Below are 18,569 nucleotides of genomic sequence, written 5' to 3'. Positions count from 1 at the left end.
TGTAAATAATATTGGGGGCATCTTTTAATAGGTCTGAGGGTTTAGGGATGACTGGGAAGCTTCGAGGGCCATTTGTCTTTTTGATAAACTTTGGTCTCTGCATTGGATAGGATGCGGCAGGGATTATAATTGTATCTTGTTCTTTTTTTTCCCCCATTTTCAACGTGTTGCTGTTAAGAATCTACCCTTTGTATATGGCATCAAAAGAAGAGAAATAAGGGTATGGATGATTAGACTTTCTCCAGACAAAAGATGCAGGGAAAGCACGTGTTTATGGACCCTTCTTCACTGGCAGAGAGGAGAGTAAGAGTTCATTTAGCTGTATATTACAGTAGGGTCTTCTTCATTTTCTTTGCTCAAGAAGCACTTTTTCAGTAGAACTATATAGTATAATATCAATTTTGAAAATAGAACAGTTTCCTTCCTAAAAGATTTTATAGGACAGACTCACTCTCATTAATACTCTGTGCCTAGCTGTTCACCAACCATCTTTTCCCCCAATGTGCAAAAGTGGGGATAAAGGGAGCAGGAGGGCTTGAAAGTAGAAACAGACCTGCCTGCCCATCATTAAACCCATGGATGTCCTGCTAGGGTCTCTGAGCAGAAAGGTGAAGAACTGTCTACACTTCAATTCTCTAACTTGTTAAACAAAAACAAACACACACAGGTAGCCCCAAAATGCCTATCTCTTTCATGGTTCAGCCACAGACATTTTCATAAACTCTGCTGATGTCCTCCTCTTAACCTGATCTCCCCTTTCAACTGTTCCTCCTCTTCAGCTCCATCACGATCCCTCCACCCCTCACTTGGCTTTTCTTCAATCGTGGTCAGACCAAAAAAAAAATATATCTACTTGCCTCAAAAATGACATTCAAATTTAACTCTAAAACCTCAAGGAAAAAATATGTTAACTGTTGTTGAATTTTAACAAATCTGCAACAGAAAGTAGACATTTCTTTTTCCACTCATTTGGCAAACACTTGTGAAGTGTCATTGCTACTAGAGGCTGAGATTTCAAAGTGAATATCATACCTCCCAACTCGTAAGCTCATGTGGATGAAAAAGACATAGAACAGACTGTCATCCCATCACTGTCCCCTCTTCCAAGTACGAGTCTCCTGGAGAACAAGCCAGCACATGACTCACTCTGCTCCTCTCACCTACCCCACACATCTCTCTACAACAGCCCTTGTCTTGTGACAGATGAGTGACAGTGTCACATCTTAAAGAAACCAGCAGATTCATAGTAAAAACAATTCCTGCTTTGAATCCTACATCTCTTCTGCTGTCTGAAGTGTAAAGCAAGCTACTCAGCCTCTTTATTTTTTCATCTCTAAAATATGGTCAATACAGATGGTGTAAAGGGGTGTTGGTAAAATCAAGGAGTTGAAGGTCGAGTTGCTGCATAAGACCCTGAACCAAGGCAGGTGTCTTGTCATTTAGTGATAATATGCAATAGACTTCATGTCCGTGATCACATTCTGGATCTTATTCCTTCATTCATTCCCCTCCCTACCATCTTCAGATTTCTCTTGTCCCTGCTTTTCTATGACCAAAAGCAAAACAAAAGAAAAAGACAAAAAGAGAGAGAGAGAGAGAGACCGAAGGGAGAGAGAACTATATCCTATGTAATTGCCATTCTAGCTCTTACTCTATTTCACATCTCAAACTTTTGGTGTATGCTTTCTAGATTCATTTCCTTGTAACATGCATCCTAACATCACGGAAATTTCCACCCTCCTTAGACAGTAGAATTTTCAAATTAAAAATACTAATAACCTGCTGATTCCACAGATTTTTATCTATTTCATTCTTCATTTTAACAGTGTCAAGTATTTTAACCCTTAACTCTATCCTGTGCTTCTCTACTGAGTTGCCTCTGATCTCTTATTGCTTATCTGCATTCCTGGGGGTATTTCTCCAAACCTTCCTGCTTCACTGCTGGGAGAATCTGGTCAGTTTGGTGCTCACCAACTATATTCTTCTATGATTTTTTTACCCTTGAAGGGCATGTCATTTCTAATGACAACCATTGTGATCAACTGTGTGCAGCTCACCCTCAAGTCTATGTTTATCTCCTGCCCTTTCTTCTAAATGCCCAGATGCTTTCCCCAACACCAAAATGAGTGTCTGTCTCATAAATCTCTCACCAAGGCCTCCACTCACCCCCTCACACACAGGATCCCTCCTGACTCCTTCATTTATGTCAATCCAACAAAAATTCTCCCACTCTCCCAGCACATCATGCTTCACTTTTCCCTCCTCCTCCCTACTCCATTTATTCCATGGAATAAATCCTCTTTATTCATTTCCTTTATTGCATATTCCTCATCCTCCCATCATGGCATTCACACTCACACTTGCTTTCATCGTCTCACCTCATGGAGCACAGGGCACCCTTTTAAATTTCCCTGATGCCACCTCCACTCACTCCATACTTCTACACACTTCCTCCAAGTTCATCAGGAGATATAAGTGTTTCCCCATCACTTCACCACACAAACACATCTATGATGTCTGCACATACACAGAATTAAGGTTTACCTGTACAGAAGAATTTCCACACAATCCTCAATCTGGCATCATTCTACTTCTAACTTTTATTATCTCTAGCATTTATTATCATACTGTGTGTTTTACAGCAAAGTATTTTATTAAAATAAGCTGTTAATACCAAAGTAACATTCACTGATATGTTAGCTGATTATTTTTAACCTACTAAGGTTGCTATTCATTTCCAAAGACCACTGCCTTATTTCAAAAGCCTTAATATCCAAGTATACCTTTCGTCCATACTTGTATAGTCCTTTTTGGGACTCATGGTACATAAAGCAGATTGGCCTTTGGGAAGACAAGTGCAGGAGGAAACGTGTGTTCATCAGATGCTTTTAGCATGCCCTGCAGTTAATACCATCACCTTATTACTTTGGGATCATCTCCATTTAAATATAGCTGGGTTTCTATCCTGGCCTAGGGTAGAAAACGGACTTGGTGCCAGACGAAGACTTCAGATCTCACCACTCCTATCAGAAAGCCAGAGCTTGGTCTTCTCAGATCTAACTAATTTGTAGGATCTTTATCTCTCTCTGAACATCTTCAATGAGGTCAAAAAACAACGGGGAAATGTGGGAAAATTGTTCCATTTGTCTGCATAAATAAAGTAACAGAAACCTTGTAGTACAGGGTTAGGCTGGCAACTGGTGTTCAAAACCAGTGTTGAAGAATAACCATAGTTAAGAGCCCCATCTATTTAGCTCTTCCTCCTGCACAGTGTGTTTTATGCTGTCTTCAGAGAATTTTTTTAAGGATTTTATTTATTTATTCATGAGATACAGATTGAGAGAGAGAGAGAGGGAGAGAGAGAGAGAGGCAGAAGGAGAAGCAGGCTCCATGCAGGGAGCCCGACGTGGGACTCGATCCCAGGTCTCCAGGATTACACCCTGGGCTGAAGGCAGGCACTAAACTGCTGAGCCACCCGGGGATCCCCCATCCTCTGAGAATTTGTTCTAACTCTGGCTACTTTACCTTTTTGCTAGGTCCACAATATTCCTTTAATCAACAACAAAATCCTATTTCACATCTATTGAGTCACATCATATTCATACTCAACAAATCTGAAACCACACCTCTACATAGGTTTTAAGATACCATAGTCTACTCACAAACAATCCATGCTGTCTGCTCAGAACATAAAACTAAAGAATGCAGACTCCTTGATTCATCTTCCTTATGGAAGCATTTTTTCATGCTTGCATTTTATGAATTATGGTGGATATAGGGTAATTAATGGCCATAACAATGGAGCACACACTATGTGACCTAATAAGAAGGGTGCCGTAGAGATATTCCATGAACGATTATCTCCTTTATTTTTTTAAAGATTTTATTTATTTATTCATGAAAGACACAGAGAGAGAGAGAGGAAGAGACACAGGCAGAGGGAGAAGCAGGCTCCATGAAGGGAGCCTGACATGGGACTCGATCCCAGGTCTCCAGGATCACACCCTGGGCTGAAGGCGGCACCAAACCCCTGAGCCACCTGGGGCTGCCCTGATTATCTCCTTTAATTACCTTTACTAATGCCTGAAATCTGTTACTTTTATGTGGAATATTGTCCTTTCAGTGAAATGTTTAAATATAAACTGATATCAAGTGGGAGGTTTAAGTGATAAAGTACCAAACCTTATTGTGAACTAGTATATGAATGGCACTCACATGTAGGAAGACTTAGGGGTAAAGTATGGGAAAGCAAGACCAAATTTTGTCAGTTGGAATATTATCATGTTAGACCTTAGATAAAACTACCTCCATGTGCCTCCTCTCACTATCCAGTAATTACTAGTTACACACATATCAAGACTGAAATGTTCTGCTCTTCATAACAAAGAAATAAAGTGCAAAAATAGACATACAGATTTTTCCCTCAACCCCTATCACACGAGAAAATATACATAAAGTTAAATTTTAGTCAACCTTTATATACTACTTTTTAAAAAAGGAAATGTATTCATGATTCCATGGATATATTTTCTGGATTATAAGGTTGATAGTTTTCAACATCTCTACCACCATAAATTCAACTGCAAGTGTTTTTCCTATTGTTTCAATCTCTTATCACCTGATAACATTTTTCAGGTGAAAGTATATGTCACCCGAACAAGATGAACAGTGAACAATTCAGACAATGCTGCTTGGTGTTATTAAATCCAGGACTGTCTTTTATGTCCGTGGGGTAGAAAAAAATTAGCCTTAGTTTATTCCTGGCTCCCTTTATTTTGTGTCTGTCTTCTAACACTTCATCTATGAACAAATACTTTCACGCCAACTCCCTATACTAAGGTCTGCCTTTGAGTAAAATATTTCATGCTCTAAAGTTGCCCTTAACAAATTTTAAATTAAATTAAATAGCCTTTTCCTCTCTCCATCTGAAAAAGAATATCAGCAAAGTTGAAATCTTAAGTCAAGTTAAATATATTTCTAATAGGTAATTCTCAGGGAGTAATTTTTGGTAAAATTTGTAAACACGTGGTATTTGGGAGTCCTGGAAATGAGGCATCTCCAACTCATCTGTCATAATTTACTTAAACCCCAACCAGTAGACCTGCCAGATGGGAGCCCCATCTATGTTGAGCCCCCTACACCTCTGCAGGATGCCTGAGAGGAAGGGTGTCCCCCATGTAACTATATGGCTTTTCAACACAGTGAAGTGTCCATTTAGCCTTTTCTACACTCTCCCCAGAACTGATAAGGCCCTGAAGGACTATGAGCAAATGCTCATCAATTAAGACAAGAAATCTGACCCACAGACAAAATCTAATAAGCACTGACAGACTTTTCACGATCCTGGTGCCACATAGACAGGATCATTACTTGTGGTTCTCTGGAGATGTCTTCAGTTGCAGCTGTTCCCATTTTAAAATCACTTTTAGATTCATTTAGTTTCCATTGCTAATCTAGGGACACACACTCCAAAATATTGGATTAAACTCTGCAAACATAGAAGTATTTAGGGTTTAACGCACAGGTCTCTCTTCTACTTGCAATATTCATTGCCACATCACATTTCCCTGCCCCGATGAGTGCTTTATACACTTAAAACTATCCAACTTTCTCCACTTCTTTTGGCTGGCTACTTCAAGAAATTATTTTTACCTTTTTAAATCTACATTACAAGGGGAGAATTTTTATTTGAACAGATGAAATTGCACACTATAGAATATTTCCTCGGTGCCTCACTTTCCAGGATTATAAATCAGAACCATATTTCTTCCCACTATTCATGCCAGTTCGAAGAATGCGTGGATGGACAAAATGTTATCAGCCTCAGAAATCCAGTCTGAAACACTGAGGCTTATGACTGAGCCCACTACCCATTTACCACCCCCCCCCAGTAGTTACATCAATAATGCCCTACAACTATGGGGGGGGGAGCTTTCTCTCCTCTGAAAGTCTATGCACATCTTTTGCAATCCTCCATCAAGTCTTAATCATATTAGTTTCCTATTTAGAGTCCTCTACAATTTTACTGCACAAAGTCCTGAATATAGAAACAAAGCACATGAAGTTGAGTCTCACAACCTATAGACATGTTTTGTCTCATGCTGGTCAAAATACACAAGAACCATTACTTCACACACTTGACTGTCAATAGAAACAGCACTTTAATTTATAGGAAGATTCATCTGAGCCATGGCCAATACTTAGTTATTGTATATAGTTAATGCATCCATCACTGGCAGGAATACATGCACCAACCAAATGTTTTATGTTTTAATGGTTTTACATCCTCAGAAAGCAACCAGTTTGCTATTTCCCACCTGGACTTGGTGCCTTGCATTTCACATTATTGCCAAATATTGAGACTCAGTTTTTCCGATATATGCAATCCTCAAATCACTTTGATGACACATTTTATCATGATTTCATTCAATAAATACTCAGCTTCTTTGCATGACTTGTCCCTAGAAATGAGACTACATACAACAATATAGTTCCTTCAATCTATACTGTTCCCATAGGGAATCCCTACAGCCCAATCTAGAAGAACTAACCCCAAAAATGAGAGTCAGGAGATCTCCATTCTAGTTCCAGTTCACATTCTGAGTGTTGTAGGACTTTGAATAATCTACAGATCTTACATTTCATAACACTGAAAGGAAAACCAAAATATTTGGGATACAAACTCTTCGGGAAGATTGAGAAGGGATTTCATAGTTACTAACAATTTATCTTTTTTTGGAAATTTAATACACTTCTATTACATGTTCATGAATATTAATACCTAAACTATCATTTTATAGATCTGGCCTTGTCCCCTAGGTGCCCCCCTAAATATGGTAAAGTCCCTCCTAGCATCCTCAGTTTCTTTTTTAAATTATTTTTAAAGATTTTATTTATTTATTCATGAGAGACACAGAAGGAGAGGCAGAAACATAGGCAGAGGGAGAAGCAGGCTCCCTGCAGAGAGCCCAATATGGGACTCCATCCCAGGACCCCAGGATCATGATGACCTGAACTGAAGGCATATGTTCAACCACTGAGCCACCCAGTGCTCCCAGCTTTTTTAAAAAAAAATTAAATTCAATTCAGTTAACATATATTGTATTATTTGCTTCAGAGGTATAATTTAGTGATTTATCAGTTGCAATATAATACCCAGTGCTCATTACATGAAGTACCCTCCCTGATCCTGATGCCTATCACCCAGTGACCCCATCCACCCACCCACACCCCCTCCAGCAACCCTCAGTTTTTCTACAATTAAGCGTCTCTTATAGTTTGTATCCCTCTTTGATTTCATCTTATTTTATTTCTCCTTCCCTTCCCTATGTTCATCTGTTTGCTTCTTAAAGTCCACATGAGTGAACTCATATGGTATTTGTCTTTATCCGACTGACTTATTTCATTCTAATTCCATCCACGTCATTGCAAATGGCAAGATTTCATTCTTTTTGATGGCTGAGTAATATTCCATAGTGTGTGTGTATGTGTGCGTGTGTGTGTGTATGCATATACCACATATTCTTCACCCACTTATCTGATGATGGATATCTTTCCATATTTTGGCTTTTGTGGACATTGCTGCTATAAACATTGGGGTGCATGTGCCCCTTCCAGTGACTGTGTGTATCCTTTGGGTAAACATCTAGCAGTGCAATCGCTGGTTTGTAGAGTAGCCCTATTTTTAACTTTTTGAGGAACTTCCATACTGTTTGCCAGAGTGGCTTCACCAGTTTGCATTCCCACCAACAATGTAATGTAATTTCCCTTTCTCTGCACCCTCACCCACATCTGTTATTTCTGGAGTTGTTGATTTTAGCCATTCTGACTGGTGCAGAGTGGTATCTCATTGTGGTTTTGATTTGTATTTCATGTGATTTTTCAGGATTTTTTAACGTGTTAGCCATTTGTATATCTTCTTTGGAGAAATGTTTGTTCATGTCTTGTGCCCATTTCTTGACTAGATTATTTGTTCTTTGAGTGTTGAGTTTGACAAGTTCCTTATAGATTTTGGATACTAGCCTCTTACCTGATAAATCATTCACAAATTGTTGACTGTTCCCTTTGCTGTGCAAAAGCTTTTTATCTTGATGAAGTCCCAATAGTTCACTTTTTCTCTTGTTTACCTTGCCTTTGACGACATGTCTAGTGAGAAGTTCTACAGCAGTGGTTAAAGACAGTACTGCCTGTGTTCTCCTCTAGGATTTTGATGGATTCCTGTCTCACATGTAGGTCTTTCATCCATTTTGAGTTTACTTTTATGTATGGCATTAAGAAAGTGGTCCAGTATCATTCTTCTGCATGTGGTTATCCAATTTTCCCAACACCATTTGTTGAAGAGACTATCTTTTTTCCATTGGATATGCTTTCCCACTTTGTCAAAGATTAGTTGACCATAGAGTTGAGAGTCCATTTCTGGGTTTTCTATTCTGTTCATTGATCTACATGTCTGTTTTTGAGTCAGTACTATACTGTCTTGATTACTGCAATTTCTAAATATTAATCATTTTCTGCATCCCACCCCCCCGCATTGTACTCTCTTTCTCTGAGTGTGTAATTTGGATATGAGAACCATTAGACCAGAAATGTCCCTGAGCCTCTAGCTTCAAGAAGGCATATGACTTTACATTTGCCACACTGTTTAGGGTGAGAAGACTGCAGCATCCATAGGTCACATCCTTGATCCAAACTCCCTAACAGGTCAGTTAACAGGTCAGATTAGTTCTGTTTCTACCCCTCTAGACACCCCTGTGTATACCCACCGTTTGTTAGTGCATCCATCAGGGCTCTCAAACATTGATTAGTGCCTGACAAATAGATGTGTCCACTTCAGTCTCAGTTCATGTCAATTCAAAGAATTCTTCCTTCCAACAAAGTTATGGACCAGAGACATGAAGAGTTCCAGACTCCTCATAGCTCCTGGCTAACTACTCATCTGGGACTAGTATACATTGTGAGAAAAACAGCTGCTAGAAAGTTCACAGGTGCCCCACAACTGGCTCCAACACAAACGTGGTGAGGTACAGCAGTGTCTGAAGCAGCAATGTAAGGCTGACAGACTCCCTCAGGAGCTTTATGTATTACACACTCCCAATCCTCAAGGGCAGAGTCTCCATGCTGCCTTGCTTCTCTCTCTGAAGTCTGTTCTTCCCCATTCTCCTCAACCACAGGAACCTCCTGAAGCCAAAGGTCATTCTAAAAGAGGAGATGCCAGTTGTCTGAGACTCTTAGGATATTCTATAGCCCAAATCTGACACTTAGCACTTATGCCCCTATTCTACTGAGCAGTGATTAGGTCTGCAACCAACCCTGGTGAAAAAACAGTCATCCATTTTGGCTCCAGGATACCTTCACTTCTCCTTCTCAACACAGGAGCACTGTACCTCACTCCCCTGATATCTGTGCAAAGAGCCGACTGGTCCTGCTACAAGCTTTACAAAGATGGATCCACACCTGCGTACATCTCTGAAGGTACTATTCAAGTTTTAAGAACAGTAACATTGCATACAAAGATTTAAGATTTCAAATAACATCCTAAAAGGGGATGCAGAAAATATTAAGATTTATGTTGAGACAAAAAAAGAAACAGGAAAATGTCACGGAAATTCTCAACAAAGAAGTACAGAAGTGTTAGTTTTCCATACCTTCCCAAATCTTTAATTTTTATTTTTATGAATACGTTAAATGTAAAAGTCACAGGATGCAGTCACATTACATCTCTGATATACTCTCTAGGCATCATGTACCCTGTAAGTAAATCGTTTGTCCACTTATCTTCCATTCAAATACCCACTCTCAGAATCATCATTTATATATACACGCATTTACCCACTGTCTATAACCATCTCCATACTCACTCAGCCATCTGCTTATCTGCTCAGCCAACCACGTATGTATCCCCTTATCATCCACATGTCACCTCATTTATTTCCCTAATGTCCTATAGTTATCTCCCACATCTTTTATTTTCACCAATGTGACTATCATCCTGCTTGTCCCCTCTTTCATTTTGCCATGTTACTATAACATCTGATACGATAGCACCCAGTGACTTTGACAGTGCTTCTGTGATATTCTAGAAAGGGAAAGGGAAAAGAATAGAAAGGGAATACAAAGGGAAAGTAGAGATGCTTCTCATTCCTCACCTGAATTTCTGAACTCCCACAGTTGACAGAATTGGTTAGATACTTTCTCTGAGAAAAGTAGGAAAAATTCCATGGCTGAGAGAACTGTAGAAACAGTGTCCAGATGGTCACATCACTGTTGCTCTCCTCCTCTCATCTGCAGGCAACAAAGGGAAACTCCCAAATTCCAGACTTTGGTAAAGACCCCACACCTCTCTCAGTTGCTCCTGCTCCAGATCCTCAGGGCCTTGTCATTCACCCTCCATCACTCAGCAGGTTATATCACTCTTAAACAAAACATTTGTCCCATGGATAGTTCCTTTCCATTGTTAATGCTGTTGTTTTAGTATTTGCAGCAAAGTGCTATTTGCTCTAATTAATTCAGTGCACTTCAAAGAATGATAGCCCTCATTCTACCAAAACTCGCTGAATCAGACCCTACACAGGAGGGTCAGCAAACTGTGACTTCATGAGCCCTTCAGGTGTTTCTGATAGAAGACATTTGAGAACTCCTGAGACCATTCATTCTGTAAACCATAGTCACATTAATCTATTATTGTAACACTTTGTTCTACCATTATTCACTTCACAAATATTTGATCTACAGTCTCCAATGACTTGAATGCCACATCTCAACTAACTGAGACAGAAGAGGTTCAAAGTCAACCACAACTGCAGTTTCCCCTGCTTCTCTTCCCTGCGAGGAAATGCTCTCTTCTGCCCAGGAAGGTCATCTCATCAGTGTCTGCCTAGGAATCAAAATCGTTTTCTCAAGAGGCATTTGTGACAAATGCAATTAGATATACTATTAATCTGTAGGCTTGGTTTGCAAGATAAACAAAAAAAATAATGAATCGTTTGCTCCAAACACTATGCATATAATTTGGGTAAGTTGTTTTCACATAAGCAGTTTATTTGACTTAAATTCCTTGGCTTAAATATCATTATTTGCCATTTTATATTTTACTTACCTGTGAATTATCATGCACCTATCCCACTTATACTTAGCCTTTTAAAATATACCTTTAAAAGTAAGTGATTATGGAGGTGCCTGGCTGGTTCAGTCGGTAGAACATGCAACTCTTGGTCTCAGGGTCATGAGTTTGAACTCCATGTTGGGTATGGAATCTACTTAAAATAAAATTAAAAAAAAAAACAAAAATAAAGGTGAGTGAAAATGTACCTCTCTGGAGCAGGACATTTCTAGAGGCAAAACAGGGAGGGGCACAGGGAGTATATGTGTACTCTCTGTATTTCCTGCTCAATCGTGCTATGAATCTAAAACTGCTCTTAAAAACACAGTCTCCTTCAAAGGAAAAAACATATAAAGCACTTGAGCTTGTTCTAGCTTCCACTTAGGCTGTAAAAAGCTGGAAAGAACATTGGTTCCCTCCTAAAGCAAGAAAGGTTAAACCACAGAATCATAACTGTTCCCGAAATCATCCCAGCTGAGATTGCAGGGCAACCCAAGAGCATGAAACCTCAGGAAAGATCAGCACATCCAAGCAGAGATAGGATGTGAGTCTTAACTCACCTGGGCCAGAGCCTGGGAGGAAAACAGGCCAGCAAATAAGCCCCTGAGAATTGCTTTAACAAAGCACTGAAGTTAGAGGGTGGGTTCCTAGAAGCATAGACTGGCTGAGAGCCACAGCAAAGAGCGGTGCCCACCAATTCTCAAGATTTTGAGACACGCTTGGGACAGGCCTCGCCAGGATGTTCAGGGAAAAGGGGGAGCCAGAGGAAGCCTCCTGCATGGTGCAGGTCTGGTGGAGGCACCACAGCTGTGTTGCAGAAGCCAAGCTCTGGGCCCAGGTCCTGCCTCCATCATGTAACAAAAGCCTGAGCCACTGGGGGAAGGGCAGCAAACTGTTTCCCTCAGAGGCTGATGAAGACTCATTACTGAGGAAAGAGAACAGGAAACAAAACATATCATTCTTTCATGATGGTCCTTGGGGCAGGAAGCCACTCTGTTCAGACTGGGAGCCCTCTCCTCAGTCTGCAGAGGTGGAAAGTCCCCCAAGATGGCCCCAACCCTGAGACCTGGGGACAAAGGACATGCCTGAGACTGAGAAAGAGCCAGGACAGAGGGATAAAGCCTCAGCCTCCAACACCAGGCCAGCAGGATTGAGAAACAAGACACAGCTGTGAACCAGGGCCAGGGGCAGCCTGCAGACAGACACTCTCCACATGCAGCCTCACAGCAGAGCCGAACACTCACGCTGGTTCAGCGGCACTGGGAAAAGCCCTCCCAGCCCTGGACACTCCACACGAGGCACAAGTCTCAATAGGGGAAAGCAATTTGTTGGTAGATGGGGATAATCACAGCAACACAAAACTCAAGCCCCACTCAAGCCAGGAGTCCGTTGATTCCCACGCTCTCCTCACCAAGCAAGACCACAGGACAGACAGATGACACGTGCCCATTTCAAGGCATAATGCTCTTTTCCCTACATGCAAAATGTTCCATTTTCAGGCAAAACTAAAGGTCGGAGGGAAAGGCAAGAAAAATGTCAGTGTCCCTGAACCAAGAAATTAGCAGAACCAGGATCAGATGTACTTGGTTGTAGGAACTATCACAGAGGGGTTTAAAATAACTCTCACAAGTCAGTTCAAGGATCTAGTAGAAGAGATGGACAGTGTCATAAGTGCATGAGAATTTCCATAAAGATTGGAAGCTACATGGAGGGATTAAGTAGAAGTGCTGGGCACAAAGCACACAGAAACAGAAGCAAAGGTTGCTTCTGAGTTGACTCAGTTGAGCTGAGAAATGATCAGTGAGCATGGGACAGAGGAGCAGGTTCAGAGGGATCACCTGCGCTGTTGACCTTGGAGAGGGGGGCGAAGGGGCAATGGCAAAGTCATGGGGGCCTGGGGAAGGCAAAGGGATCCTGCGATGAATGGTGAAGGGGAGTCCGGAGCATGTCAACTGGTTGTAGAAATGAGCATACAGCATCTTCACGGACTTTCCTCCTTTGTGCGTCATGTGTTCATTTGTATTTTTGACCGATTTTCTGCTTCTTTCACCTCTATCTCTTACCATTTTATATACAGTTGTTCATGGTGGTAAATTTTGCATTTTACTCCATGATTTACACAATATTTATACCAGGATAATGACACCTTAGAGGAAGTGTGGGGTACACGTAGGAATTGCAATCAGGGGAAGTGCAGTGTCCTTCGAAACCACTTTTTGTTTTCAAAGATTTTATTTATTTATTAATTATGGACACAGAGAGAGAGAAAGAGAGAGAGAGAGAGAGAGGCAGAGACACAGGGAGACAGAGGCAGAGGGAGAAGCAGGCTCCATGCAGGGAGCATGACGTGGGACTCTATCCCTGGACTCCGGGATCACACCCTGGGCTGAAGGCGGCGCTCAACCACTGAGCCACCCCAAATCTCTTTTAGATGATGTGACTTGGCTCGACTTTTTCTTTTTCATTCAGATTCTTCTAATGTCTCAACAGTATCACTGGAGAAATCAGCCAACTGGTCTCCTGGCCTATAACCTCTTTTTCCTCCAAATCATTGCCAAGAGTGATCATTCTAAAATGTAAATTTTATCAAGTCATATACTTGTTTAAAAATCCTTGCCACCTACACATTGGTTTTAAGTAAAATTAAAATATAATTTGGCATTCAATGCCCTTTGTGATCTGACCCTCTTTACCTGCCTCCTCCATCCTCATTAGTTCTTCTTCTCTGCCCTGCAATCATGGCTTCAGGGAATTTTGAACTCTTGTACTCTCACCCAGCTCTATTTTTTTTCAGTGGCTGTCTCCTCTTGGGTTGTTGTCATCTCGGTAACTTGTACTACTTTCCTGAACTTTTCAGTTTCCAGCTGAACTTTTTCTGGTCTTTTCATACAGGAAGACTTCTGCAATCATCCCAAAGGCTTACTCTCTATGACTATTCACCTCACTAGTTTACAAGGAGCAACTAGGGTCCCGTGTATATAGGACGAGGGATGATATGTTCAATACGAAGACTAGAAGGAGACAGTGCATAGATACCCTCCTTCACCGAATGCATATAAAGCTGTCTTATTTTTCATTGGTTTTGGATGAGCAGTCTATCCCTTCTAAAATTAACTAGAGCTTTTATATTTTATATATTATATCAAAATTTATGTGTTATTCTGTATTTAAAGTCTAGTAAAAGACTTAATATTTATTTCAGAAATGGGGTTGTTTAACATGTAAATGGTACTCCTTACATATGTAGTAAAATTCCTCTTAAACTGTTTGTATGCTGTCAAGTAGTGCCCCAAACAGGCTTTTCCTTGGCCAGTAGTAGCCTTGTACGAACACCTTTAGTTACATTCTCATCACTAGAAAACAAGATCTTCAATTGGTGCTTTTGTCTTGAGGTATCTTCATCACTGAGAGAAGATGCTATGTGCGCAGGTAGCAGGTCCAGCACACAGACATCTTCACAGCCTTGATAGCATCTCTGTCCTCAGAACAGTGACTCACACAGTTACTAGATGTGGATACATATGCTGTGCAGTATTCTGAGTCTAAAATATGAAAATGCTTTTGTTCCCAATGGAAGCACTATAACCTTGCACAAAATTTGGATGATTAAGCACCAGTGTTCCAAAGTAAGATCCATGAATAGGTCTCTGATTACAAACAATGTGACAATCAAAACAGCAAACTGTACTTTTTGTTCATCACTCTCAGGCCACATGAATGGAGATTGAGTAAGGGTGGGAAGTCCAGTTCAGCAGTGCTCATCTCCACTGAACGTGCTGCTGTGACATAAAAATATGCCCACATCACACACCCCAACCCAACTTCCAGCCTCCTACCCAGCACCAACAGTACATGTGTCATCATCTCCTTCCTGGTTGCCAGGGCAATGCAGGTGATGCCTGCCATATCCGAGTTAACTAGGAGAAAACACAGGGAAAGCTCTTTTCTCTAACTGATGTTCAAGATCCATCAAGTTGCCAGTTTTGATATTAACCCAGATAACTGCCCTAATAGTTTCTGCCAGGCTCCCTTCACCTCCTTATTCCTTAGACTATAAATCATAGGGTTCAGCATGGGCATTAAAATGGCATAGAAGAGAGAGATTAACTTCTCCTGAAGGACAGAGGGGCCAGAATGGGGCTGGATGTAAGTGAAGATGGTCATGCCATAGCACAGGACAACCACTGTGAGGTGAGAGGCACAGGTGTGGAAGGCTTTCTTTCTTCCCTCTGTGGACTGGATCTTTAGGATGGTGGAGATGATCTGGATGTAGGACAGGAGAACCAGGCAGAAAGGTGTCATCAGCAGAACAATGCTAGAAACCATGATTGCAATCTCGTTGGAGGAAGTATCCACACAAGCCAGTCTGACCACAGCTAGGAGTTCGCAGGATATGTGATCAATGTACTTGTTTGTGCACATGGGCAGCTGAAATGTGATGGCAGTCTGCATGAGAGAGTTCATAGAGCCACTGACCCAGGAGGTGATGGCCAACCTAGTACAGAGCCCTCCGTGCATGATGACCGAGTATCGCAGGGGGTCACACACAGCCACATAGCGGTCATAGGCCATCACTGCCAGTAGAACAAACTCAATCCCACCCAAGCCCAGGGAGAAGAATAACTGGGCGGCACAGCTCACAAACGGGATTGCTTTATGGGCTGCAAGAAGATGTGCCAACATCTGAGGAACGATGCTTGTGGCATAAGAGACGTCAACGAGGGAGAGGTTGGTGAGAAAGAAATACATGGGAGTGTGGAGTCGGCTGTCCAGTCTGATGAGAAGAATGATGAGGAAGTTTCCCAGCACTGTCACCATGTATGTGATCAAGAACAGTACAAAGAGGGACACCTCTGTGTCCCAGTCACTGGACAGGCCAAGGAGAATAAACTCTCTCGCCCATGTCTGGTTATCTATTTCCATTAAAAACTATGAAGATTATTAGTCTGCAGAGAGACAGAGAGTACAAGCAGCTGTTGAATTAAAGAACCATAGAATAAAAAAAAAAGAACCATCAGAATAACTTCTTCAGAGAATGCACATCGTAATAATCTGTCAGAACTAGATATTTTTTATCATATGGACCAAGATCATAGGCTTAATCATAATACTCATTGTATCTACTTTACATAAGAGAGGAGACGAGCACCTTCATAAAGACAGGGTGTGATCTCAGGGAGTCAGTTAAAGCCAGGAGATCAAACAGTGCAATTGTTGGAAGTTTAATATCTCTCCTGTTTACCTGAGTTTCCAGGGCAGGAGGGAAATGTAGATGACAATGGGTGGTAAAGGAAGCAATGACGGTAAACGTGGGTCAAAGTTCAAGGACAACCCTACATGTATCTAGTGCACAAAAGATGATGAAATGTATAAATAAACTACAAAAGAAAAAAAGTTGGAAGAGTAAGATATATACTGCAAATAGGCTGGTGTCTCATGGAAAAATCTGGAATTGGAGAAGGACAAACATTATATGGTCTCATTCATTTGGGGAATATAAGTAATAGTGAAAGGGAATATAAGGGAAGGGAGAAGAAATGGGTAGGAAATATCAGAAAGGGAGACAGAACATGAAGACTCCTAACTCTGGGAAACGAACTAGGGGTGGTGGAAGGGGAGGAGGGCGGGGGGTAGGGGTGACTGGGTGACGGGCACTGAGGGGGGCACTTGATGGGATGAGCACTGGGTGTTATTCGGTATGTTGGCAAATTGAACACCAATAAAAAAAATAAATTTATTATTTAAAAAAATCTGGAATTAAAGAACCTGAATATGAATCTTGTTTTAATGACTTAAAAGAGATGAGATTGAGTTAGACATTTAAACTTTACATACAAAATGGGCAACATTGCATAACTCACAAGTGTTTAAGTTCAAATGGAGATAACCAAGGGGAAAGTACTTCATAAACTCTTCCTGGCAGTAGCAACTCTGTTTATGGCTATGAGCTATAGCAGGAGCCCGACCTGGCAGAGAGAGTAACAAGTGCTGTGCTCCCCTCTCATATCCTGTCCATAATTTCAGACATTTGAAAAAAAGGAAGCAAAACCTTTAGAAGATTTGAAATCTATTGGGCAGGAAAATAAAGGTCTTTTGAGAATTTGGTGTTGTTGATCTTTGGAAGGAGAGAGAGAAGAGTGCTCATTTCATCCTCCTTTTTTCACTTATTCTGACTTGTTTTTTATTTTTCTACAACTCTAGCCCTTGTGTATAGTCTCAGTAAAAAGGACAGTATGGAAATGGCTTTCTTTGGCTTTCTATAAAAGGAGGAAGAGTAAACAAATCTGTTTAGTTTAGTTTTGTTGACTATTTAGCAGATCTGCATAGGAAGTCGACATTTGTTTTTGATTAATTTGGAAAATATCTTTAAGTCCCACCTTTGCTGGATGTTGGGATTTCACGGGCAGTATTATGCTTCCCTTTACTCCTAATGCTCAAGTGGAAGAAAAAGACACAGAACAGATTGTCTTCCCATCACTGTCCCCCTGTTGCATGTGCAAGCTATTTGGACAAGGCAGCCCATGACTCACTCTGCTTCTCTCACCCACCGCACACATCTCTCTACTACAGCCTTAGTCTCATGACAAATGAGTGACAGTGTCACATCCCAGAGAAAGCAGGACCTTTAAAGCCTGGAAGTTCTTGCTGTAAATACGCTCTCTCCTGCTTGCTGAAGGCTAGAGCAAGCTACTTAGCTTCTCTTAACTTTATATTTTTTTAAATTTATAACATGTGGGAAATATTGGCCAAATGAAAGGGTCATTGGTGAACTCAAATGTTTGAAAGATGTACAGTTGGTCCATCAACACTTTGTGAGGATAGCTGATTGACCTTTCATTTCACTTTGATCACCTTTGGGATCTTATTCCTTCATTCATTCCCCTTTCTACTATCCTGGGTTTCTCTTGTTCCTGGTTGATTCCTTTTCCCTCATTATAAAAACCCAATTGTTGCTACATGATTACCATTCTGAGTCTCTCTTTCTTTCACACCCAGAGTTCCCAGATGATTGGTGTCCACTTGCAGGGTATATTTCCTCACAACATTCATCCTTCAAGCCGTGGAAATCTAGTTCCCATCTTCACGAATCCATGGATACTGCATTCTTGAAGGGCATTCATGGCTTTCTAATCATCAGATTCAGAGATCTTATTCTACTTTATTTCTTTATTGTTTAAACAATTGAGCTGTTTGTTCCTTCAAACTCTCCACTGTATGATACTCTTCTGTCCTGATTTTCTTCCAGACTAATGTTTTTGTCTATAGTCTTTGATAATTATTTTAAACTCTCCTGCTGTGTTACTGTGAGGATTTTCTAAGGTTCTATGCACAGAACTTGTGCTCTTCCTATAGCTACTGCTTGAAGGACTTGTCTCTAACACTGGATCTTCCATCTCAAGCCCACAGTGACCTCCTGGACATCTCTACAAAGTCCAGATGCTTCTTCACAGCTTAAGGAATGATTCCTAAA

The 18,569-nt window shown here is 40.9% G+C and overlaps 1 protein-coding gene across 1 annotated transcript; it reads right to left on the bottom strand.

Moving 5' to 3' along the window:
• Positions 1–15,067: 15,067 nt before the first annotated feature.
• LOC140604449 (olfactory receptor-like protein OLF3) lies at positions 15,068–16,021 on the bottom strand. Its single transcript, XM_072775718.1, has one exon. It carries the CDS (start codon positions 16,019–16,021, stop codon positions 15,068–15,070), a length of 954 nt encoding a protein of 317 aa, XP_072631819.1.
• Between the last annotated feature and the right edge of the window lie 2,548 nt (positions 16,022–18,569).

This window comes from Canis lupus, chromosome 15, assembly GCF_048164855.1.
Source record: "Canis lupus baileyi chromosome 15, mCanLup2.hap1, whole genome shotgun sequence".
Lineage (NCBI taxonomy): Eukaryota > Metazoa > Chordata > Mammalia > Carnivora > Canidae > Canis > Canis lupus.
Note: the sequence above shows the minus strand (reverse complement) of the source record. Positions and strands in the feature narration are given on the sequence as shown.

What these genes read in the sequence shown, in the direction of transcription:
- LOC140604449 (XM_072775718.1), bottom strand. Translation starts at nt 16,021, where the DNA reads ATGGAAATAGATAACCAGACATGGGCGAGAGAGTTTATTCTCCTTGGC.